The 24,533-nt window shown below is 49.7% G+C and overlaps 1 protein-coding gene across 1 annotated transcript in view; it reads left to right on the forward strand.

Annotated features, from left to right (window-relative positions):
• Nucleotides 1-483: 483 nt before the first annotated feature.
• LOC137415021 (melanocyte protein PMEL-like) overlaps nt 484-24,533 on the forward strand; it is a gene marked incomplete at its 5' end in the record, with an annotated part of 58,052 nt that continues 34,002 nt past the window's right edge. Inside the window, 2 exons of the mRNA XM_068100604.2 lie at nt 484-640; nt 860-883. Coding sequence (XP_067956705.2) covers nt 484-640; nt 860-883 — 181 coding nt within the window. The remainder of the gene's footprint in view (nt 641-859; nt 884-24,533) is intronic.

A 24,533-nucleotide genomic window follows, 5' to 3' on the forward strand; every position in this document is an offset into this window, starting at 1 on the left:
ATTGTGGGAACCGTGTGGGTTGTTCACATGCCTGTTGTTCACAACGTGCAACGTGTGAGTGCCTACAAGCTAGAATATGACACTCACTGTTTGTTTTCCACCTGCAATTCACAAGTTCGACCCCCTTAATGGTTGTCTTCAACTTAGAATCATAAACACTGCATCAGTATTGCCTATGATCCCATTAGAATGTAAAAATAGCTTAATTTTAGAACTTTTGACCTTTTTACATTAAAATTATTGTACCTGTAAACTGTTAGATAAAGAGCTAATTCTGATAACTCATTCTTTATTGACTTAAATTATTTAGCTGCTTGCAGAATGCAAGCACAATTCACTTCATCAAATATATAAAGCTTATATTTATTATGTCTGCAAATAGGATGCACCCCAGTATCTTTTTGCAGTGTGCATGCATGCCCCACGAGCACAATCCTATTCCTTTGAAAACTCAAACTGTCAATTCATCCCTCTTACCTAAACTGTGTTAAAGGAGGCCGAGTGACGGTGGATCTGCGTAATGATGGACCCACAATGTTGGGAGCCAATGCAAGTTTCACTGCAAGACTTCGCTTCCCCGGAGGGCAGTGTGCGTCATCAGAAGGAGATGTGGCCTGGCCTTCCATGGCCAAAAACACTGGTAAACAAGGCCACTTTATTCCTTCATCTCTTCACAATCGGTTTTCCTTTTTGTGAATCTTGTCTTTCTTGTTGAATCCTAGCAGGAACTTCAGGCTGATTATTAGTGAGAGCAATTAGCCATAGGTGCGGAAGCTGATAAAGATATTGTTGTTAGACAGAGGGATTCTCTCTCTCTACCTCTAGTTGTCTAAACCTCTGACCATTCTTTTCTTTACAGGAGCGAGGCTCATGGAAGAGCAAGGTATCTGACAATGGGATAAACACAAAGGGAAACAAGAAAAGAGCAATCACAGATTGCAAACCCTTGCCAGGATGTATTTTCAGTGTTTTTTAAGGCTTTTGTGTTAAAACAAATATGGCGGCCGAACCACGTGACCGATGCCGTCATCATCATTTTTTTCTCCACCAATTTATGCCGAAATGGCGCTCAAGAAATTTCATCTTGATTGGATGAGGTTTTGTATTTGTAGAATTATGACGTCATAATGGAGGCACCTATGACATCATCATTAACATATTTTATTCCCCATGGAGAGTTCTTTACAATGAGCTATGTCTCCATTTTGTCGATTCAGCGCTTTTGGAGATATAGAGGTGCAAAGTTTTCCCGATTTTTCCAGGATGGCGGCCGAACCACGTGACCTATGACGTCATAATTATCATTAAAATTCTACAAGTGGAGTTGAACCTATGGTGAAAATTTCCTGTCAATTGGACCAACGGTTGCAGAGAAAATCATATTTATTCTGTGCGGACAGACAGACAGGCAGACAAACGGACTCAAATGCAATACCCTCTCCTCTGGCGAGGGTAATAATGAACAGGATAAGAGGAATGGGTTGAGGCAACGAAACACTAAAACTTGCAATTAAAATGGTTGGGTGAGGAAAGGTTAATGGGGGCTACAATGATCATGCAACAGAATTGAGGTTGACAAGGGATGGTGATGCACTGTGTGTTTGAAGGCCTAGAGGGAAGTGACTGCACAACATTCTCCAGAAGGTGGTGTCATAGATGGGAGAAGCAAGGAATAAAATAGTGAGCCTGGATGTTGGAAGTTTAACCAGGAAGTGGACATTAGAGGAATGCATGCATCTTGGGGTAGATGGGGAGGGTCAGAGGTCAGAGAAAATAGAGCAGAGGAAGCAATATCGGAGAATAAACGTTAAAAAAACAGAGACCACTGACATGCCAAGGATGTGAAAGTAACAGAACTTGTGCTTCGGCCTCATCACAGGAGAGTAAAATAATTTTAGAGCTTTAGATCGCCCAAAATCCAGGAGAGATAGATGTGATGCTGGAGCACTAGCTCATAAGGGAGAGCAGTACTTCATTGAACTATGGACAAAGGCCTTGTAGACTGAGTAGCTCTGATTTTCCAAGGAAAGACTTCGATTGACGCAGAGTGCCGAGTCCATGGCTAGCTTTCCTATGTGGTCAGACCAGGGCTCATGGCTGATGGTGAGGCCTAGAAGTTCAAAAGACTTACCAATATTGCTTGTGATGGTGGGTAGGAGTGAGAGAGTAAGAACAGGTAAGGGTAAAGGGGGTAATATCCCCATAATATATGCTACTAGCAGAAGTACCCGGCATTGCCGGGCGGGGGAGGGGAGGGGAGGGGGCAGAGGAGGGGAGGGGAACGGAGGGGAGGGGAGGAGAGGGGGGGAGGGGAGGAGAGGGGGGGAGGGAAGAAGAGGGGGGGGGGAAGTACCCGGCATTCCGTGTATAAACGTGAGGGAGAAGAGGGGGGGGGAGGGGAGGGGGGGAGGCGGAGGGATGGGAGAGGAGAGGGGTGGGAGGGGGGAGGGGGAGGGGAGGGGGAGGGGGGAGGGGTAGGGGAGGGGGAGGGGTAGGGGAGGGGGAAGGGGGGACGGGATGGGGGAGGGGGGGAGGGGAGGGGAAAGGGCAGGGAAGGGGGAGGGGGAGGGGGAAAAGGGAGGGGGAGGGGGAAAAGGGAGGGGGAGGGGAAAAGGGAGGGGGAGGGGGAGGGGGAAAAGGGAGGGGGAGGGGGAAAAGGGAGGGGGAGGGGAAAAGGGAGGGGGTAGGGTGGAGGGGGAGGGGAGGACGGAGGGGGAAGGGGGAGGGAAGGGGAGGGCCAGTCAACAATGATGTTGCAGTTCTCATGGTCGGAGAGCAGCACAACAATCACGACATCGTCCTGAATCTTCGCAACAGCACGAAGCGGATTTTGGAGACTCACAGATCCTGTGACGCCCTCCAGTACCGGCGTTGCCGGGTGGGGGAAGGGAGACCCGTACATTCCCAACCCGTACATTCGCCCTCTCGACAAGCTCACTCGGACAAAAGCCTCGCACAAATTACACCGTGAAGGCCCAATGGCTATGTCTATGCCACAAATCAAGTACGTGAGCGAGTCGGGCGCACTGAATTGAAAATATATAGAACGCTCATACTCCGTGAAAAGTGAAGCCAACTGGCGGCGGAGATGGAACATCACGTGATCGCTCTGAGCGAATCAGCACGCTGCTCTGCCACCGGTCAGAATCCGTGTATAATATTCCTCGCTGAAAAAAAATCTATGTGAAACATGCTACTATCTATGCTAAATCATGCTAAATCATGCTAAATCATGCTAAATGCTAATCATGCTAAAATCTATGCTACTTGCTGTGAGTTTATGGCGGCAAGGAACATCACGTGATCGCGTCACGAACATCATTCGTGATCACGTCATCACGTGATCGTGATCGTCATCAATGAGCGCGAATGAGCGAATCAGCGCGCTGGAAATTTTCCTTCCTTACTCATGGCGTAAATAAATATACTGCCGTAAATATGGTACATTATTAAAAAATAAATGTACTACAATATTTTTGAAAAATTTCATTGGTTGCTAGGAGACGGCAGCATGTAAAAACCGTTTGAATATTTGAAATACAGTTTGATCCAGAGGTAAGTGGTATGGTCTTGCTGGTTGGTGGACACGATATGTGTAAGGGAAATTATTTTGGTGTCCTGTATCTGATCGTGCGAGTTGGTGAACACGGTAAATTTAAGGGAAATGATTTTCTGTCATTCTTCTGAGTGGTTGCTTCTCCTTCCCCGTATTTTTGTTCATTTTATTGTTTTTTTCCACTCTCTTGAGTTGTGGGCCTTCCTTGAGTGGTATTACATTTATCATCATCATCATTGGAATGTCTGTTGTAAAGATACGGACATCAAGTCCGTATCTTGACGCAGAGAGCATCAAGCACCATCTTTTTATACTAGGCAACGGCAACGGCAACGCACTAACGCAGACCTCGCTCGGCCCCGCCCATAGCTGCCTCGCTCGGCCCCGCCCATAGCTGCCTCGCTCGGCCCCGCCCACAGCGACCTCGCTCGGTCCCGCCCACAGCGACCTCGCTCGGTCCCGCCCACAGCGACCTCGCCCGGCCCCGCCCACAGCGACCTCGCTCGGTCCCGCCCACAGCGGCATCACTCCGTCCTACACGGCACTATCTATATATTATTCGTACAATGCCGGGTACTGCTGCTCGCTGAAAAAAAATCGATGTGAAACATGCTACTATCTATGCTAAATCATGCTAAATCATGCTAAATGCTAATCATGCAGAAGTACCCGGCAAAAACGCAATCGCTTTTCGCTCTGAAATACGTGCGAACCGTAACTGAGTTAATGGCGGCAACGAACATCACGTGATCACTCTGAGCGAATAAGCGCGCTGCTCTGCTAGCGGTCAGATTCCGGTCATAATATTCTGCGCTGAGGTTAAAATATGGTAAAAAAATATTATGAAATAAATTTTTCGGTCAGCCATGTTCGTCCCAGGCTCAATGGCCATGTCTGTGCCAAATATCAAGTACATGAGCCTCTCCGTTTAGGAGTCTATCGGTAACATTACACACACACACACACACACACACACACACACACACACACACACACACACACACACACACACACACACACACACAAACTGTGTTTTTTTATATATATAGAGAATGAATAGCCTCCAGAAAGTGGTCATCTACATTTTGTCGTGTTCACAGACCAGTTAACACAGCCCCTGAATGGATGGACCGAACAGGTGTGTAGCAGTATATATAACCACACCATAAGCAGTACACTTGTTTGTTTTTCTAGGCATGGTTGTCATTTTTTGGTTTGAGTCCTACATTGATGCTAAAAACAATATTGTGAAGCTTGTATAAGAAAACTCACAAATGACTATTTGTTGTCGATCAGCTGACTTGCAAGTGGAATGATAGTTATTTACAAAGCAGTGTTATGAAGGTGTAAAGCATAGCCGTTTAGAGCTTCAATCGTTCATAGTGTTGTGTGGATGATTCCTAGTGGGGTAAAACTGCTTGGGATAGTTATCTCCTTAATATTTGTTTCGAATAAGCATAACATAATGAATTGTGAGTTAGATATGTGTCGCTATGACAGGCAGAGAGAGGTTTGTTTTCCCTGCCCTCCTGTTGTTCTATCCCCCATATCTAACCTCTGGCTATGTGTTTTTACATATTTTCCTCTGTTTAAATGTTCTCTTTCAAAAGCAGACAACAAGAGACTGGATAAGGACTATGAAATTGTCCCAAGAGAGATGGTGATGGTGACATTGAGATAGAAGGGAGTGCCGGAAGCAGAAGTTAGGTTGGTGGAAGGGATGTAGAAGGGAATGAAGGGAATGAAGGGAAAAGTTTTGGTTGATCCTGAGACGTCGGAGGAGTACAATGTGAACATCGGTTTGAGGCAGGGAAGCGCTCTCAGCCCACTCATGTTTATCATGGTGATGGAACTGGTAAGCAGGAAGGTAAACATGAAAGGTATTCTTGGGAGGTTGTTGTATGCGGATGATCTGGCTGTTGTGGCAGAGAGCAAGTAAGCAGGAGATGCAGGAGATACTGGGGGAGTGAAGGAGGCATTTGAGAAGCATGGGCTGAAGATGAGTATGAAGAAGACTGAGGTGATGTGGGTTGGGCAGCAGAGAAAATAAAGGGATACAAGCATTACGCCTAGGTCCCCCGTCGGTGAAGTGATGTGAGTTGACAAAGTGGAAGACGCAAGGCGGCCATCTTGGATTTTGACGTGGCGACCCAATTTTCAACAGCGTTCTCCCTTATGCGTAGATACACCCACACACCAGATTAGAAGTTAGTAGTTCGTTTATTTTTCAAGATATTTCGCTCACAAGGTTCAGACATATATATGGTGGCGGCCATCTTGGATTTTGACGTGGCGATCCAATTTTCAATAGCGTTCTTCCTTATGCCGAGATACACCCACACACCAGATTAGAAGTTGGTACTTCGCTTATTCTTCAAGATATTCCGCTCACAAGGTTCAGACATACATGGCGGTGGCCATCTTGCATTTTGACGTGGCGACCCAATTTTCAATAGCGTTCTTCCTTATGCGTAGATACACCCACACACCAGATTAGAAGTTAGTAGTTCGTTTATTTCTCAAGATATTTCGCTCACAAGGTTCAGACATATATATGGTGGTGGCCATCTTGGATTTGACGTGGCCAATTTTCAATAGCGTTCTTCCTTATGCCTATATACACCCACAAACCAGATTAGAAGTTGGTACTTCGCTTATTTTTCAAGATATTCCGCTCACAAGGTTCAGACATACATGGCGTCAGACATACATGGCGGTGGCCATCTTGAATTTTGACGTGGGTTGCACCCACACACCAAATTAGAATTCGGTCCTTCACTTACGTACGCACGTATGCACGCATGCCCGCACGCATGTCCGCACGCACGCACACACACACGCACGGACGGACAGACGGACGAACGCACACACGGACGTAGGGGAAAACCATAGTCCCCCTTTCGCTCCGCGGTGCGACGGGGGACAATTAAGTTAGAGGAAAAGGAGATCAGTAATCTGGGGGGAGCCGGAGGGAGGGGGAGGGGACAGTGATCGGTGATGGTAGGTCGGGGGCAGAGGTGTGGAGGAAGATTCAGGTGGGTGTGAGCGAGTGAATGAGGGTTTCCGATTGAAGGTAGATTGAAACGTCAAATAAATTGAAAGCGATGGTTATAGTGTCTTGTGTAACGTCGGCTTACCTCAATGGTTTGGAGATGGTGGCACTGATAGAGAGACAACAACGGAGGCTGCATGTCTGTGAGAACAACTGGGTCAGGAGGATTGTTGGAGTGAAGAGGGTGGATAGAAGGAGGATGGATGAACTGAGGAAGGATATAGGTGTGCAAAATAAGCTTGACGTGGAGATTGGTAAGAATCCAGCTGAAGTGGGCTGGTCACATGATGCAAATGGGGGAAGGGAGAATGGCAAAGAGAGCGGATAGGTTGATGGAGCAAGATAGGAGGAAAAGAGGTAGACCATGGTTGAGATGGGAGGGTTGTATGAGGAAGGATATCAGTAAGGTGGGGATGGTTGGAGAGTGGAGAGAGTTGGCTGACGACAGAGGGAAGTGGGGGAGAATCGTGGTCAAGGCAGGGCAGAAGATTGGTGCCATTGCACCTCATCTACATATATATATATATAACACAGTTTGTGTGTGCGTGTGTGTGTGTGTATGTAATGTTACCGATAGACTCCTAAACGGAGAGGCTCACGTACTTGATATTTGGCACAGACATGGCCATTGAGCCTGGGACGAACATGGCTGACCTAAAAATTTATTTCATAATATGCTTTTACCATATTTTTTATCTCAGCGCGAAATATTATGACCGCAATCTGACCGGTCGCAGAGCAGCGCGCTGATTCGCTCAGAGCGATCACGTGATGTTCCCTGCCGCCATTAACTCAGTTACGTGTTCGCACGTATTTCAGAGCGAAAAGCAATTGCCTTTTTTCACATTTAAGCGACGAACATTGCCATTCACACCACATAGGTTTTTTTCCCTTTCATCTTTAGATTCATATTTTTTGCCATAACGTAGTGCATTATGGCTCTCTCGAGCTCGAGTTAGCCAATCACCTGGGAGCATGAGGCCACGTTGGCCACGCCCACGACAGGACGCAGAGTTGCAATCGATCGCTCAGAGCGATCACGTGATGTTCCTTGCCGCGCGACTATCTATATATATATCACTCAGATCCCTCACAATCGACCACCACCCCCTCCTACAATACTATATATCACTCAGATCCCTTGGAATCGACCACCACCTCCTCCTACAATACTATATATCACTCAGATCCCTTGGAATCGACCACCACCTCCTCCTGCAATACTAAATATCACCCAGATCCCTTGGAATCGACCACCACCCCCTCCTACAATACTAAATATCACCCAGATCCCTTGGAATCGACCACCACCTCCTCCTACAATACTATATATCACTCAGATCCCTTGGAATCGACCACCACCTCCTCCTGCAATTCTAAATACTAGGGCATGCCCGTACTATATATATATCGAAAATTATATCCCCCCCCTCTATTTACATGAAATGGTTTGGTCCATTCGCAAAGCCAAAGCGAAACGGCTTGCGAGTACGGTGACAATCCCCCCCCTCTATTTACATGAAATGGTTTGGTCCATTCGCAAAGCCAAAGCGAACGGCTTGCGAGTACGGTGACAATCCCCCCCCCCCCCCCTCTATTTACATGAAATGGTTTGGTCCAAAGCGAACGGCTTGCGAGTACGGTGACAATCCCCCCCCTCTATTTACATGAAATGGTTTGGTCCAAAGCGAACGGCTTGCGGAGTTTGGTAAAGAAATCGCCATAGCTCGGTAACTACTTCTCCGATTAATATGAAACCTTGAAAAGGCACATCCTCAGGTCCCCAGCAATATACCTGGCAAGTTTCAAGTATATCGGACCCGTGGTTGTCGAGAAACAGCGGTCACAGACACAAAGACAAACACACACACACACACAGAGATTACTGGAATTATAGATAGATCACCCAGATCCCTTGGAATCGACCACCACCCCCTCCTACAATACTATATATCACTCAGATCCCTTGGAATCGACCACCACCCCGTCCTACAATACTATATATCACTCAGATCCCTTGGAATCGACCACCACCTCCTCCTACAATACTAAATATCACCCAGATCCCTTGAAATCGACCACCACCCCCTCCTACAATACTATATATCACTCAGATCCCTTGGAGTCGACCACCACCTCCTCCTGCAGTCTATATATATAAAACACTGTGAGTGTGTGTGTGTGTGTGTGTGTGTGTGTGTGTGTGTGTGTGTGTGTGTGTGTGTGTGTGTGTGTGTGTGTGTGTGTGTGTGTGTGTGTGTGTGTGTGTGTGTGTGTGTGTGTGTGTAATGTTACCGATAGACTCCTAAACGGAGAGGCTTACGTGCTTGATATTTGGCATAGACATGGCCATTGAGCCTGGGACGAACATGGCCGAACTCAAAATATTTGACGATCCATATTTTTTATTCATATTTACCTCAGCGCATTTCAGCGCATGGAATCAACGGAATCAGCGCAGGTGGTCGCTGATTCGCTCAGAGCGATCACGTGATGACGCTATGACGCTATGACGCTATGAAAAAAATAATCGCTATGACGCTATGAACGCAATGACGCTATGACGCTATGAAGCTATGAACGGTATGAACGATATGACGCTATGAAAAAAAAAATCGCTATGACGCTATGAAACGCTATGAACGCGATGACACTATGAACGCTATGAACGATATGACGCTATGACGCTATGAAGCTATGACCGCTATGACGCTATGAAAAAAAAAATCGCTATGACGCTGTGAACGCTATGAACGATATGACGCTATGATGCTATGAAGCTATGACCACTGTGAACGATATGACGCAATGAAAAAAAAAATCGCTATGACGCTGTGAAACGCTATGACGCTATGAACGATATGAACGCTATGACACTATGAACGCTATGAAAAAAAAAATCGCTATGGCGCTATGAACGCTATGACGCTATGAACGCTATGACGCTATGAACGCTATGACGCTATGAAAAAAAAAATCGCTCGCCTTACCAAGGGGCTCGCTCTCCCCCCGTTCCCCTCCCCTCCCCTCCCCCCTCCTCTCCCCCGCCCGGCAATGCCGGGTACTTCTGCTAGTTCCTTATAAAGAGAAGAGAAGGAGAAGAAAATATATATATGAAAATATATACATCTCCGCAAAAATTTTCCCCTTCACACAGCTTTGTGTTTATTACTCCCGCCAGGGAGTAATGCATTCGATTGTGTCCGTGTGTGTGTGTTCGTGTGTTTGTGAACAAGATATCTGGAAAAGTTCTGAACGGATTTGGATGAAAGTTGGTGGGATGATTGCCCTTCGGATAAGGAAGAATTGGTTAGTTTTTGGTGAAGCTCAGGATATTATTCCGGATCCAGGAATTTTTTGAAGGATTGTTCACCATTGGAAGATAGGACTCATTTTTTTTAAACATTATCTTCTATATATTCTATATTTAACATTGTGATATGAAAATCGTTTTCATATTTGTTGTAAATGTAGTTTAAACTCCTGGTTATGCGTTAGAGCGGTGTATTTTGTTAGCAGCGTCGTCTTCAAGGTTCTTTTTTTTAATTTTAAATAAAGACATATTCTGTCATTTTAAAACCACCAAAGTGTGTATTAGGTTTCCTCGTTTCATAAAATGTATCGTTTGATACGTATAATGCTTAAAACTTTTTTTTTTTCTTTTTTTTTTACCTCAGAAGAGATATCAACATTTACCTCAGCGAATGTCAATCCTAGTTTCCATACGTCTATGGCAAGTGGGGTTGGGAATTTTGGGGTGGGAGGTTGTGGTGGAGGAGGTCGAGGGCACAAAATTATGTTTTTTCCCCTGGGCACCAGACACCCTCAATACGCCACTGCATGGGTGCGAGATGACATCTGGAAGCACCAGCCCACAAAGGACCATAATCCATGGTACTGCAGATGAATCCATGGTACTGCGTAGGCCTTGTATAATGTGACCGGGAGTGAGAGATGGAAAGAGAAAGTCAAGAGATTATCAAAGGGAGATGGTAGCAGTCAAAATTGAAGAACCGCTGTTGTGACCACGACCCATAAACACTTCCAGGGCAGCAATAAGGGAGTTCCCAGTTTTCAGAGCACCAGAGGGAATCAAAATGAAACAGCTCAGAGGGTGTTCATAGCGAAACAAAAAATGGAGTAACAGTGGCAGTATTGTCTCAGAGATGTAGGAAGGAGAGTCCTTATCATGGCAGCAAAGTTTGCAGTGGGTACAAGTGGGAAAGCTCTGATGATATTCATATAGCACTCAAAACACCACATCGGCAGTATGGTCTCAAAAATATGGGCATGGGAGATCTGAGGGCATCCACAGCAGCAAAGCATTGCAGTGTGCATGAGCATATGTGGTACACAAAGCATCACAATGGGTGCAGGCAGGAGCAAGACGGAAGATGTAATAAAGTGCTGGACTTGTGGGTTCTTCCTTCAGTTCTCACGCCATACATCTTCTCAATCTGGTTCTGGGATTGAAGAGTCGACACCTCAATGATGGACAATTCCCAGCTGATGATCCAGACAGCCATTGGTTCAGGCAGTCATTGTAACAGCATCCCCACCGAGCTATTGCTAGTGACAGAAAATGATTGCTCATCACGGCATGTGCAGTGGTGCTTCCCGTTGCCTCAACATGCCAAATGTGCAATACATCTGCAGGATCTTTTCAATAGCCCAGGAAACTACTGCCTCAACGTCATGCTCATCAATTCAAAGTTTACCACCTGCTAGCATGATGTTTGTCCAAACCAGTATCATGAATTCCTGAATCTCGCAATTCAAATTCTCCAACAATCTTTCTCTTTCTCTGTCTTTCTTTTCTCTCTCTCTCTCTCTCTTTTGTCTGTGTCACACACACACACACACACACACACACACACACACACACACACACACACACACACACACACACACACACACACACACACACACACACACTTTTGGAGGGGCCTTTTTAAAAAATCTGTTTTTTGGGGGATTTAGTGTGACTGCTGCATGTAAGCCCCTCTTTGGCCTCCATAACCTGCTCATAGCTGCAGCGCTGTGTTCACCGATTAACCAAAACAGACCCTCTGGGGTCAAGGCTCCACCTTTTGCAGATCACCTATCACCAGGATCCTACTATTCTGTTCATTCTGCCATATGTTGTCCCAGAACTCTCGTGATCTCATGACGCCTCATCATTGCTTCTGGCTCCTCATACTGTCAGGAGTGTCAGGAGGAGGAGTGTCAGGAGTGTCAGGATTCCCCAACAATATCTCCAGCTCCATGTTGCAGTTCAGCTGCTTAACGCTTTCCAGCTCCTTGACGTCCCATCACTTTGGTGTTTTTAATCACAAATCTACCGGAAGTGTTGGGCCCATTTGAAGACAGCCAATAGGACAGCTCCATATGGCCTTTCTAGCACACAATCCATCTTGTAGCTGGAATCAGTTCCATGTTCAACCACATCATACTGGGTAAAAGTCAGTTTACGCTCTTCACCTTGGCCACGTCAATGCATATTGCACCAAAACAGTTCTTGAATATCATATTTCCCTCTCAGGGTTCTCGTGTTTGTGAAGAAAAGAGACGAAAGACATTGAAAACGACACATAATCAAGCCAACAAAATTAGGACAACACAAAAAATAAACCTGAACCATTTTCAAAAGAAAAAAACTTCCTATTTTCACTACTTATTAAAGACTGGTCTGGGTACCTGGCATGGTTTTCGTGACATGTTGGATATTGAAGAGCTATGAAGTTATTGGCCTCAAGGTGGTTACCTTTTGCCTGTGGACCAGTGGCAGCACTGCTTGACCCCACATCTCAATATACACTTTAAAGCGGCATTTGGCCTCAAAACGGCTTCAAGGTGAAAATGTGGTAGCTTAAAACCGTGCCCAGATTCTGAAGTACCTACATCCAAAAAAATGGGGCCACTAGGTGCTACAGTTTGGCCATGAAAGAGTAACAAACAAACGCACAAACACTTGAAATTATTTACATGATAAACAAAAATATAGGACATTAGCAGAAGCTTATGGTAAAAATACCTCGTTATAATATTTTTAATAAGCCTTTTATTCTTGCTCTGGTTGAATTAGCACAAAAATGGGTGGTTATATATTTATTAATAGCAAAAAAAATAATTCAGGAGTGATCGAGGTAGAGGTCTGTTGTGTGTTGCCTGTACACCTCCTGGTGGGACAGACAGATGGCATGAGATTATATATATATATATATATCAAATTATAATTTAAGTTCTCCAGCCTAATGAGCACACGCTGTGACGTCACCGTCACGTACGTGCACTTTGCCTGCCATTTAGGCTGGATAACTTAAATTATAATCTGATTGTTTACTCCTGGCCGCATTCAGGCAACTCCATATAATGAGTGGATACCAGAGATAATGCACCGTGTGGCAGGCTGTGCTTATCACTCCCATTAAGGTACAGCAAAGCTGGATGGGATACCTTAATGGTGGTTCACCACTCATGGTATGAAGTCGCATAATGACTAATGTTTACCAATTATGAGGAGATCCTCAGCTTTCCATTGATGCCTTTCATGCATCATTGGCTTCATTGCTGTCACACATGACCGAGTACATGTGCATTGAAAATGACAAGTTCAAATCGCATTTTTACAAGTTTGGCTAATCGGTGCAGGACAGTTTGAAGTGGACGCATTACTTGTCGGCTGCCAAGTTGATTATCTAAAATTGTTAAGCTGGTCTGGTAATCGTCGGTTGCGTCATCCTTTGTTTAAGATGGGTATTTAAGATGGGCCTACATTGTATGGGTTTAGAGACAGTCTGAGTCATTGAAAAGATGGTTCAACTTACGACTGAACAGCGGACCTTCGTGGTTACAGCCATTCACCAAACTGGAAGTTTGCAGCGAACTTGTGATGCGTTCAGGGAACGTTTCCCAGAACGGGAGCCTCCAGCAGCCAAAACCATTTGGGCGAATGTTAGAAAATACCAAGAGCATGGCACTAGCCTCAACCGCAACAAGGGGAATTCTGGTAGGAGGTGCACTGGGCAATCGGAAATGAACATTGCAGCAATAAGGCAGCAAGTTTTGGAGCATCCTAGGGATACCAGCGCAAGACGAAATGGGACGGGATTGCCTTCGGCAACATTCAACCGAATCACAAGACTGGACCTCCACCAACATCCATATCGGATTCACATCCGGCATCAACTTACGCCAGGGGATTTTGCCAGGAGGCGGGTGCTTGCCAGATGGTTGATAGCACGTTGCGAAGCAGATGTAAATTTCCTGCGGTATCTCGTTATCGGCGATGAAGCTCCTTTCGCCATGGACAGCAAGGTCAATACCCATAATGTTCTTGAATATGCACCGACAGGACAACCCCCGGAATTTAATTTTGACACCAACATGAATCGACAAAAGTGGCCTGTTTGGTTGGGACTTTGTGGAAGTGGTCGGGTGATTGGACAATTTTTCTTTCAAAGGAATGTCAATGGTAACAGGTATCTGCAGATGATCAATGATGAAGTTTTCCCACAGGTGGAGGAGAACTTTGAGCGACAGGTTCGTGGTGTCTTCAGATATCTCTGGTGGGCCAAAGACGGCACCCCAGCACATCATCTTATCGCTGTCCGAGATCGACTGAGGGAACTCTTTGGAGACCGAGTCATCGCCCTCAACCATGCAGTGGAATGGCCGCGAAGATCACCTGACCTCACACCATGTGATTATTTCCTTTGGGCACATTTAAAGAACAAGGTGTTCGTAACTCCTCCCCGTGATCATGACGAATTGCAGGGCCGTATTCGACATGAAGTGGATGCTTTGCGCAATGACCCGGCTATGGTGAGATGAGCAGTTCAGGGCATGCTCCGCCGCTGTAAGCTTTGTGTTGAAAGGGGAGGTGGACATGTTGAAGGTGTGGGTGCATAAAGGTCAATCATTCCTGAGAAAAGTTCACATCTGACATTCATTTTGCACCAATTATCCTGACTTGCATCGATTAGCCAAACTTGTAAAAATGCGATTTGAACTTGTCATTTTCAATGAACATGTACTCGGTCATGTGTGACAGCAATGATGCATGGAAGGTATCAATGGAAAGCTGAGGATCTCCTCTTAATGAGTAAACCACATGTAAATTGTCAAAATAAATAACCTTTGCATATTAACCCCTTGAATTCGGATTACCTTTTTATTGATACACATTGTATAGTGCTGTGCCGATTAGGAAATTTGATAACTGATAGTGATAAGTGATAACCGATGAGGAAAAAAAAAATAACTGCCGATTATACGACCGATTCCGATTAGAAAATAATTAAATAATGACGTCATTTCACACGTTAAGTATTTATGGTGCTTGATCGGTGCCACGCCTGGATTGACGTTATTGAATGGCTGTGAATCGATACATTTAAAATCCGTTCTCCAATCGATTGGTTCATCAAACAGAACAGCATTCTGTTATTTTTAAAACGAACAATGAGGTACCATGTGTCGGTGTGTGGTAATGTTCATTCTGATGAAGCAGCATTCACAAGGAAGGAAGGAAGGAAGGAAGGAAGGTAGGAAAGAAAAAAAAGGTAGGAAGGAAGGAAGAAAGAAAATAAAGGTAGGAAGGAAGGAAGTAGGCTCATTTGAAAAGTTATTGACGGATATAAAATGAAGCGTTTCCCGTTTGTCTAATCGTGTGAAAAGCAAATTTAAAACAAAATATGAAAATGCAGCGCCAGTAAATGCCTCTCCTTCCTTCAGAGCGAATGCCCAACCAAAACACGTTCAGACTTTGTGATAACATCAGCATTTAATCACAACACTTTGTCGGGTGACAAGGCATGAGGAAGCAGCACACCAGGGTGAACAAGACACCCGGCACTGCCGGGACGCGCATGCGCAAATAGCGATGATGCATATGCCGACGTCACCAACAGTAATCACATTAACATATAATGGCGCAGGAACGGGGAATCCTCGGGTTACAAAGGGATTCCGTTCTGAACAATTATGAATTAATTAAATTAATCTAGCACCTGTTCACTCAGTGCTATAAATGGTTTTATCAGCGCACGAGTGCAGGTACTTACCTGGTGATTTCACAAGGTTAGCAGGAGAACCAAAACAAGGAAAATTTGGCATCTATGGAACTTGTACCACAGGGTGGCGGTGCCAGGGGCTCTTCATGGTCCCGTTCAAATCACGAATGGAGTTGATGAAAGAATCAGCGGCGAAATGCAAGTGATGGACTCAAGAATGGACGCGATGAGCGGGGAAATCAAACGTGAGATGGGCGAAGCGATGGGCAAGGAAATGGCGCCTCTTCAGGAAGAGTGAAGCCAAATTGGCGGGAGGAATGGGGAACGTGAAGGAGGTGGAAGGACTCATACAATTACAAGGGGTAGAATGACTGACGATTCGGCAAAATGAATGAAACAAACAGATTAAGGAAAATACCTGTGGTGTTGTGCATAGAAGGTACGCTTGAGGGGGCGTGGCCAAAAGGAAAATAATTTCCTTTGGAGAGGATTGGAACGGGACGTGCGTCTGATGTTGGATTGAATAAAACTAATGGACCTTACTGAATTCTTCATTCTTGGAGTACTTTACGACACAACAATACCGAAACAATAAAATAATAAAAAATACACAGGGAAACCAAGGGGGAGCCATAAAGAGGGAGTGAAGAACGCAGCATGATGAGGTGACAGATGGTGTGGGAACGGGCGATGAATGAACACAAACATAAAGGAACATAAAATGGAAACGGTTAAGGTAGTGTTTGGAGGGGGAACTCGTAGAGGTAGAATACCGGGAAATAACGAGGGTAACAGAGGAGGTAGAATACACTACTGACAATAAGTTAGGGATATTGTGGGAGTGGGTTTATTTGTTTATCGGGGTTAGGGTATTGAAATCAAGAATGCTGTTTTTTCACACATTAATAACCATAGAATTAGGACCAACAACTTTTTTCAACATAATTAATACACAAAATCAACCACAAGGAAGAACCTGCCAATATCCCGAACTAATTGTGAGTAGTGTATGTTAAAAACGAAGTAATCGTTATTATGAAGGAATAAATAGCATTCCATGTATTTGGTGCCTTAAGGTCACGTGAAATTGCGCGAGAGCACGTCACAGCTGACGGTCTAACATCTAACGAATGAAGCAGTAATTTTACAAAATGCATGTAAAATGTGCCACCTTTGAAATGTGAAAAAAAATATTTAACGGACACTTTGATGCACGCCTGGAACGTATGACGTCAAGACGTGCTCTGCCAGGAAGTCAGGAAGAGAAGAGCCATCGCGTTTCACATGGTAAAGTAGTACTTTGTACTCGCAACTGTTTCTAAAGCAATAGGTGCAACGTTGATTTCTTCAATTTGTTTATTGAAATTCGCTCTAAATAAGGGTGTGAAGGAGCTGGGGCTCCCACGTCGATCGGAAGAATGGACGCGACAAAAAGCTGGAATTCATCCGAGTTGCTTTAATCAAACCAAACACTCAGGCACTCTGAAAAGCCCGTTTATCGGGCAGCAATATATATACATATTATCCCGGAGCGTTTGCCCAGGAAAGGCGAGAGGGGGCGTGGCCCAGCGTCCTGGCTGCGGCCTGGCAAGTTGAGGGCGAGCCTGCCCGGGCATGCCCGGGCGTCCCGACCGAGGCCTGGCAAGTTGAGCGCGGGCCTGCCCGGGCGTCCTGGACGAGCCCGGCATGGTGATCGCTCCGCGTCCTTGATAGGTGCAAGGTGATTGTGAAAACCCAGCGGTAGCCGCTACACACGTCCCCCCAGAATCGACTTGCACCGGCAGGGTCAATTTGATGGGGGTCCTGATGACACGGCCGAAGCGACCCCTGGCGGGTCGTGGGAGGGGGTCCGGTGTGGTGGTGGGCGGTCGAGTGGGGGGCACCGTGGGCGGGGGGCGGCCTCGCCACGGCGGAAGGGCCACCCGTGGTGGGTGGTCGACGTCCACGTGCGCCGGCTTGAGGCGGTCCACCGCAATCCGGTCCGACCTGCCACCGATGTCGATGACGAACGACTTGTCGTCCCGTCGCAGCACCCGGAAGGGCCCGTCGTACGGCGGCCGGAGTGGCCCCCGATGTGCGTCGTGACGCACAAAAACATACTCCGCTGTGCGAAGTGCTGGGGGGACGTAGGACTGGGGGTCACCGTGGTGGGATGTTGGCACGGGGGCAAACTGTCGGGCGGCCTCCTGGAGGTCCGAGCGCTGGTGAGCTGCGGACCAGGGACTGGTAGCGTCGGGCACGAATTCGCCCGGGACGCGTAGCGCCTGGCCATAGACAAGCTCGGCGGTGGATGCCTGGAGGTCCTCCTTGGGGGCCGTGCGGAGGCCCAAAAGGACCCACGGCAGCCGGTCGGCCCAACCGCCGTCTTGAAGGCCGGCCATGAGCGCGGCCTTCATGGAGCGGTGGAATCGCTCGCACAACCCGTTTGCTTGGGGGTGGTAGGCCGTAGTACGGTGGAGCTTGACCCCCAGGTTGCGGGCGACCGCGCCCCACAGCTCGGAGGTGAACTGTGGTCCGCGGTCTGACGAGATGTCCGCCGGTGTGCCGAAGCGGGCGACCCAGGTGGCGATGAAAGCCTGCGCCACGTCGGCGGTGGTGGTGGAGACGAGGGGAACGGCCTCCGGCCACCTGGTGGTCCTGTCCACCATGGTGAGCAGGTGTGTGAACCCCCGTGACGGGGGAGGGGGCCCACCAGATCCACGTTGACGTGGTCGAAACGTCGTTCGGGCACGGTGAAAGGTGCCAGCGGGGCCTGGGTGTGTCGGTGGACCTTGGCCCGTTGGCAGGCCGTGCAGGTGCTGGTCCAATCGCGGACATCCCGACGAAGGCCGTGCCAGACGAATCGCGCCGACACCAGCTTCTGGGAAGCTTTCCGGCCCGGGTGGGAAAGGCCGTGGAGGGAGGCGAAGATGCGGCGTTGCCAGGTGACGGGCACGATGGGGCGAGGCTGGCCTTGGGAGACGTCGCAGAGCAGGACAGTGTCCGCGAAGGGGATGTCGGCCAGGCGGAGGCCCGTGTCCGCCGCCCGGAGGGCTTGCACCGTGGTGTCGGTGGTTTGGTCCGCCGCCATAAGCGCAAAGTCCACGCCCAGGCGGACCGCGTTCGCGCTGGCCCGGGAAAGACAGTCGGCCACGGCGTTGTTTTTGCCGGCGACGTGCCGGATGTCCGTGGTAAACTCCGACACGGCGGAGAGGTGGCGCTGTTGGCGGGCCGACCACGGCTCCGTGACCTTGGCCATGGCGTAAACGAACGGCTTGTGGTCGACGAACGCCGTGAAAGGTCGCCCCTCCAGGAGGTGGCGGAAATGGCGGACGGCCAGGTGTAGACCGAGGAGCTCCCGGTCAAACGTGCTGTATTTGAGCTCGTTCGGCCGGAGCTGCCGGCTGAAAAAAGCGAGTGGCTGCCAAACCCCGTTCACCCATTGCTCATGTACGGCGCCCACCGCGTAGTCGGAGGCATCCGTGGTGAGGGCGATGGGAGCGTTGAGCACCGGGTGAGCGAGCAGTGTTGCGTCGGCGAGGGCCCGCTTTGAGCTTTGGAAGGCCGCATCCATTGCTGCGGACCAGGCGATGTCGTGCTTGGCCGGCTTGCCCCGGAGGGCTTCGTAGAGGGGCCGCATGAGTTGAGCAGCGCGGGGCACGAAGCGGTGATAAAAATTCACCATTCCCAGGAATTCCTGCAGGGCCTTTATGGTGCGGGGACGCGGGAACGTGGTGATGGCCTCGACCTTGGTTGGCAGCGGCACGGCCCCGTTCTTGGTGATGTGGTGGCCCAAAAAATCAACGGCCGTCGTGCCGAAGTGGCATTTGGCCGGGTTGACGATGAGGCCGTGCTCGCTGAGGCGCCCGAACAGTGTTCGGAGGTGGAGGAGGTGCTCGGCCCGGGACGTGCTGGCGACGAGGATGTCGTCCAGGTAAACGAAAAGGAACGGCAGGTCACGCAGCACGCCGTCCATCAAGCGCTGGAACGCCTGAGCCGCGTTCTTGAGACCAAACGGCATCCGCAAGAATTTGAATAAGCCGAACGGCGTGATGACTGCCGTTTTAGGGACGTCGGCCGCCCTGACAGGTACCTGGTGATATCCCCGTATGAGATCAATTTTCGAAAAAATGACCCGTCCCGCCAGACGGGCGGAGAAGTCTTGGATATGCGGGATCGGGTACCTGTCGGGGGTGGTAGCGTCATTGAGACGGCGGTAGTCACCACACGGGCGCCATCCACCCCCCGGCTTTGGCACGATGTGCAGTGGCGAGGCCCACGCGCTATCGGAGCGCCGCACGATGCCGAGGTGCTCCAACGCGTCGAATTCGGCCTTCGCCACGGCGAGCTTGGCTGGGTCGAGGCGGCGGGCCCTGGCGTAAACCGGCGGGCCCGTGGTTGGTATGTGGTGCTCGATCCCATGCCGTACTGCGACGGCCGAAAACGTCGGCCGCGTGAGGGCCGGGAACTCCGTGAGCAGGCGAGCAAACTCGTTCGCCGCCGGGACGGCGCACACCAGCTCGGTCGGCGCGGAGCTGCTCAATGTGCATACCAGGGAGCTGAAGGTTTCGGCGTTGATTAAACGACGCCGTTGGACGTCCACCAGCAGTCCGTGTGCGCAGAGGAAGTCGGCGCCTAGCAGAGCCATGGGCACGTTTGCGGTTACAAACGTCCAAGCAAAGCGTTGGCCGCCGAAGCAGAGGGTGACGTTGCGCGGGCCGAAGGTGCGGATGGTCGATCCGTTGGCCGCAACCAAGGAGGGGCCGCAAACCGCGGATTGCCTGTCCTGGTCAGAGGCGGGTATGACGCTCAGTTGGGCGCCGGTGTCGCACAGGAAGCGCCGTCCGGACGCTTTATCCGTGATGAACAGTAAGTTGCCCGTGTGGCCGGCGCTCATGGCTGGTAATGAACGCCGGCCCGGCCGTTTCCCGGCCTGCCGAAGGTGCACGGGGGTCGGCATGTCCGGGCCTTCTGTCCGAACCTGGCATGATAGTAACACCACGCTTGGTCAGGTGGAGGCCCCGCTCGTCGTGCTGGAGGTGGTCGGCTCGGTGTAGCGGCCGCCAATTGCGTCGGCAGTTCGGTCGTCGACCGTGCCGGGTGCTCGGGCCCCATGGGTGTTGCGTCGGACGGCGGTGGGTCCCATGTCACCGCTGCGATGCGCTGTCCTGCGGCGGAGATCTTGTCGGCTTCTCTGGCAAGGGCCCGGGGATCTGTGATCGTCGTGCTTGCCAGGGCGAGGCGTACCGGGTTAGGCAGCTGACGGAGGAACAGCTCCCGGAACAGGAATGCCGGAGAGTGCTCGCCGAGCAGTGAAAGCATGTAGTCCATTCGCTCGGAAGGGCGCGTGTCGCCGAGCTCGGGCAGGTCGAGCAGGCGCCGTGCGCGTTCCGCCGATGGGAGGGCGAAAGCGTCGAGGAGAAGCTTCTTAATCGCGCCGTATTTGTCAGCGGCTGGCGGGCTCTCGAGGAGGCTCAGGGCGCGGGCCGCGGTGGCCGAACCGAGCGCTGCTACCACATGGTGGAAGTGTCGTCGGCCGTGATGCCTCGCAGGGCGAACAGGGAATCCGCCTGTGTGAACCAAACCGCCGCGTGAGCCTCCCAGAAGGTAGGTAGTTTAAGGGCGACTGCCGTGTCCATGTCGGTAGGTCACCAATGAAGGAGCTGGGGCTCCCACGTCGATCGGAAGAATGGACGCGACAAAAAGCTGGAATTCATCCGAGTTGCTTTAATCAAACCAAACACTCAGGCACTCTGAAAAGCCCGTTTATCGGGCAGCAATATATATACTGTGAGAAACAACCTTGTTCTCACCAAATTAGTGCCCCGCCCACCACGTCACGTGACCTCCTTTCAGCCTCACGCGATTGGGTGGCGATTCGGCACGCGATTGGTGGACGGAGAGAGAGCCGGCCGCCATCTTGTGCGACGGACGTGGCTCGAAGGCGTCGAGTGGAAAATAGAAAAACGGGGATTTTTTTAAGCCTCACGACAGCCGAGTTGTGCTGATCGTTTATAGTTCTGTATTTTAAGAGTGAGTAACTCCGGAAGAGAACGAGTGATTCCCGGATATCGTAGATTGGAACTGTGAGTCATATTGCCTGTGTCGTGTTTGGAGCTTCTGGTGCCGACAGTTCCTGCAGGCTTTGTGCTGTGTATTCCACTCTGTTACCATCCATTGTTTTTGAGATCGAGCCAATAAATCATCGTGCCTACCCCTAGAGGCCGGTTAAAACACAGTTGTGTTTATTGAGTTCTCTTTGTCCACCCCGTGGACTACTTGAAGCCCGGACATTAACGTCAGTATTCCGGGCTGGAAGCATTTAACAGCCGGGATTCCGACAAATGGGTTGCTCGTCCAAGGATTATTCAAGTAAGAGACATTCGAACTGAGACGGGAATTCTGCAGTGGACGACATCTTCCTGCATCTGCTCATCGTTTCCTCACCAGCAGACGCCATCTTGGAGGAACTTTCTCACCAGCAGACGCCATCTTGGAGGAACCTTCTCACCAGCAGACGCCATCTTGGAGGAACCTTCTCACCAGCAGACGCCATCTTGGAGGAACCTTCTCACCAGCAGACGCCATCTTGGAGGAACCTTCTCACCAGCAGACGCCATCTTGGAGGAACCTTCTCACCAGCAGACGCCATCTTGGAGGAACCTTCTCACCAGCAGACGCCATCTTGGAGGAACCTTCTCACCATAGGACGCTATCTTGTGTGGTACTTCACTACCGGATAAGTGAATAGTTTCCGGATCCCTCCAAACAAACCGACATTAAAAAAAAAAAAAAAAAAAAAAAAAAAAACGTGAGTTATTTGTACGTTGCATTTTTCTCATTGGCAATTTGATGTGCGTTGGTGATATTGTGTAGTTCGTGTCGTATTTCCCCAACAGAGCGTTGTGTTTGAATTACGTGTACCACCCCAATATTGTTTGCCTCCCCTGGGTGAATTGCCGTCCCATGTGGTGAAAGATATTGCTGAAATATTTCGATCCAGCCTCCTTTTAGACTCAGTGTTTTGTGCCTTGTCTTATGATAACTCGTAGCCAAGCTATGTCGACCAGAGAAGTGAGAGTTCAACCTGATCATGTTGACAGTCACGTGGGTGGCGATGTGAGCGACGCAATCAGCCTTGACCCGGTCACTAAACCCGATATGTTAGGAAGCGATCCCATCATGACTAAATGCATGCGTTCGACCTTCTGGACCGGGCTGACTCCGGTTCAACAACTCGACATGTATAACAGGGAGAATGACAGGGCAGAGGCAGAGCGTATTAAGCGAGAAGACCGAGAGCATGCGGCAGCAGAGAGAGAGCATGCGGCAGCGGAAGCTGAACGCGTCAGAGAGCATGAGTTGCGAATGTTGACTGAACGACTGCGGGCAGAGGTGTCTGCTGCAAGCGTCCCGGAAACTGTTCATGTTCGTTTGCCGGACTGGACGGGAGACACGAAGCCAGAAGCGTATCTGGAGATGGCAGAGAAGTTGTTGGCTTCCGGTGGCATTGATGAGAGCTTGTGGGTCGGCCATCTTGTTAGCCATCTATCTGAGAAGGCGAGGGAGGTATATGCGAGGATGGCAACCGAGGACGCAAACAAATACAGGAAATTGAAGGCCGAGATTTTGAACGCCTATGCGGTGTCCGCGTGTATTTATAGGCGTAATTTTTTCAGTTGGACTCGTCAGTCCAGTCAAACCTATGAGGAACATTCGCGGGTCTTGTTGGAACAGCTGCAGAGATGGTTCAAGGGGAGCAAGGTTGAGTTACCTCAAGCGGTTGCGGAACTCCTGGTGCGTTACCGTATCGATCAACAGCTTCCGCCTGATTTAGCGTTGTTTCTTGTCGACAAAGACACTGTTTCCTTGTCAGACTGCGTCAACCTTATTGATAAACATGTTTTGGCGTGCAAAATGTTGCAAGTCACGCAGTCGCGTCGTAAGACGGAGGATTCTGCGATCGAGACCGCCCCCCGTCTGCCCGGCGGCTGGATCGAGGGGAAGGGTTCTCCGATGCCCTCCACTGGTGGCGGTCGCGAGCTGCAGGCCAGGGCACGGCCCTGGTGCGATTTCTACAAATGCGTGGGGCACGGTGGAGACCGCTGCTTCTCTAACCCAGCTAGTCCGGCCTACCGAGGCAACCCTGCTGTTAAATCGGAGGGAGGTCAGTGGAGGTCATCAACTGGGCCCTCGCACACGACGGTGGCATCGGTGACAGAGGTCACTGCCACCGAGGCTAATTCCATTCATCCTCTGTATCAGGATTATTCAGGGACAGCCTTAGTGGGTGGCCCTGATTCGGTGCTGAAGTTTGAGGCCCAATACCTTCGGGATACTGGGGCGACACTGTGTGTTCTCCGGGCGGGGGTAGTTCCGGCCTCTCAGATGCGTTATACCGGCGAGTATATCATCCTTCGGGGCATTAACCAGGTTCCTGGCCGGTATCCCCTTGCCCTCCTCGAGGTCCGGAGTGACATTTTTACGGGTCCAATGACCTGTGCGGTGGTACCCTACTACCCGGTACCCGGGGTCTCCTTGCTGATTGGCAATGATGCCATGGCCAGGGAGGAGTCATTGACTCTGACCTGCGGGGTGGTCACTAGATCCCAGAGTAAACAGGCGGAGAGAGTGGCGGAGTCAGACATATCTTCACTCTGGCCCGAGGAGCCTAGCGCCTCGACTCCAGTTCCCGACGGTGACGTTGCGTCAGTTGAAGTCCACCCGAGCCTCCCGTCAAGCCAACCTCAGGTGCCGTGCTCCTCAGGGACCGCTCCCGCCTGTGACACGGGGACCCCAGCTACGTGTTCGCCGGTCGGCGAATCCGGGGAGGAGGATCAGTCCTCCGAGGCGGTTAGCGACCTCAGTTCTGGGCCGGAAGTCACTCCCGCATTGTCTGCGGTAACCAGTTTAGTGGAGGATCAGCACTTCG

Source organism: Myxine glutinosa, chromosome 1 (assembly GCF_964187855.1).
Source record: "Myxine glutinosa chromosome 1, kmMyxGlut1.1, whole genome shotgun sequence".
In the NCBI taxonomy this organism is placed as follows: domain Eukaryota; kingdom Metazoa; phylum Chordata; class Myxini; order Myxiniformes; family Myxinidae; genus Myxine; species Myxine glutinosa.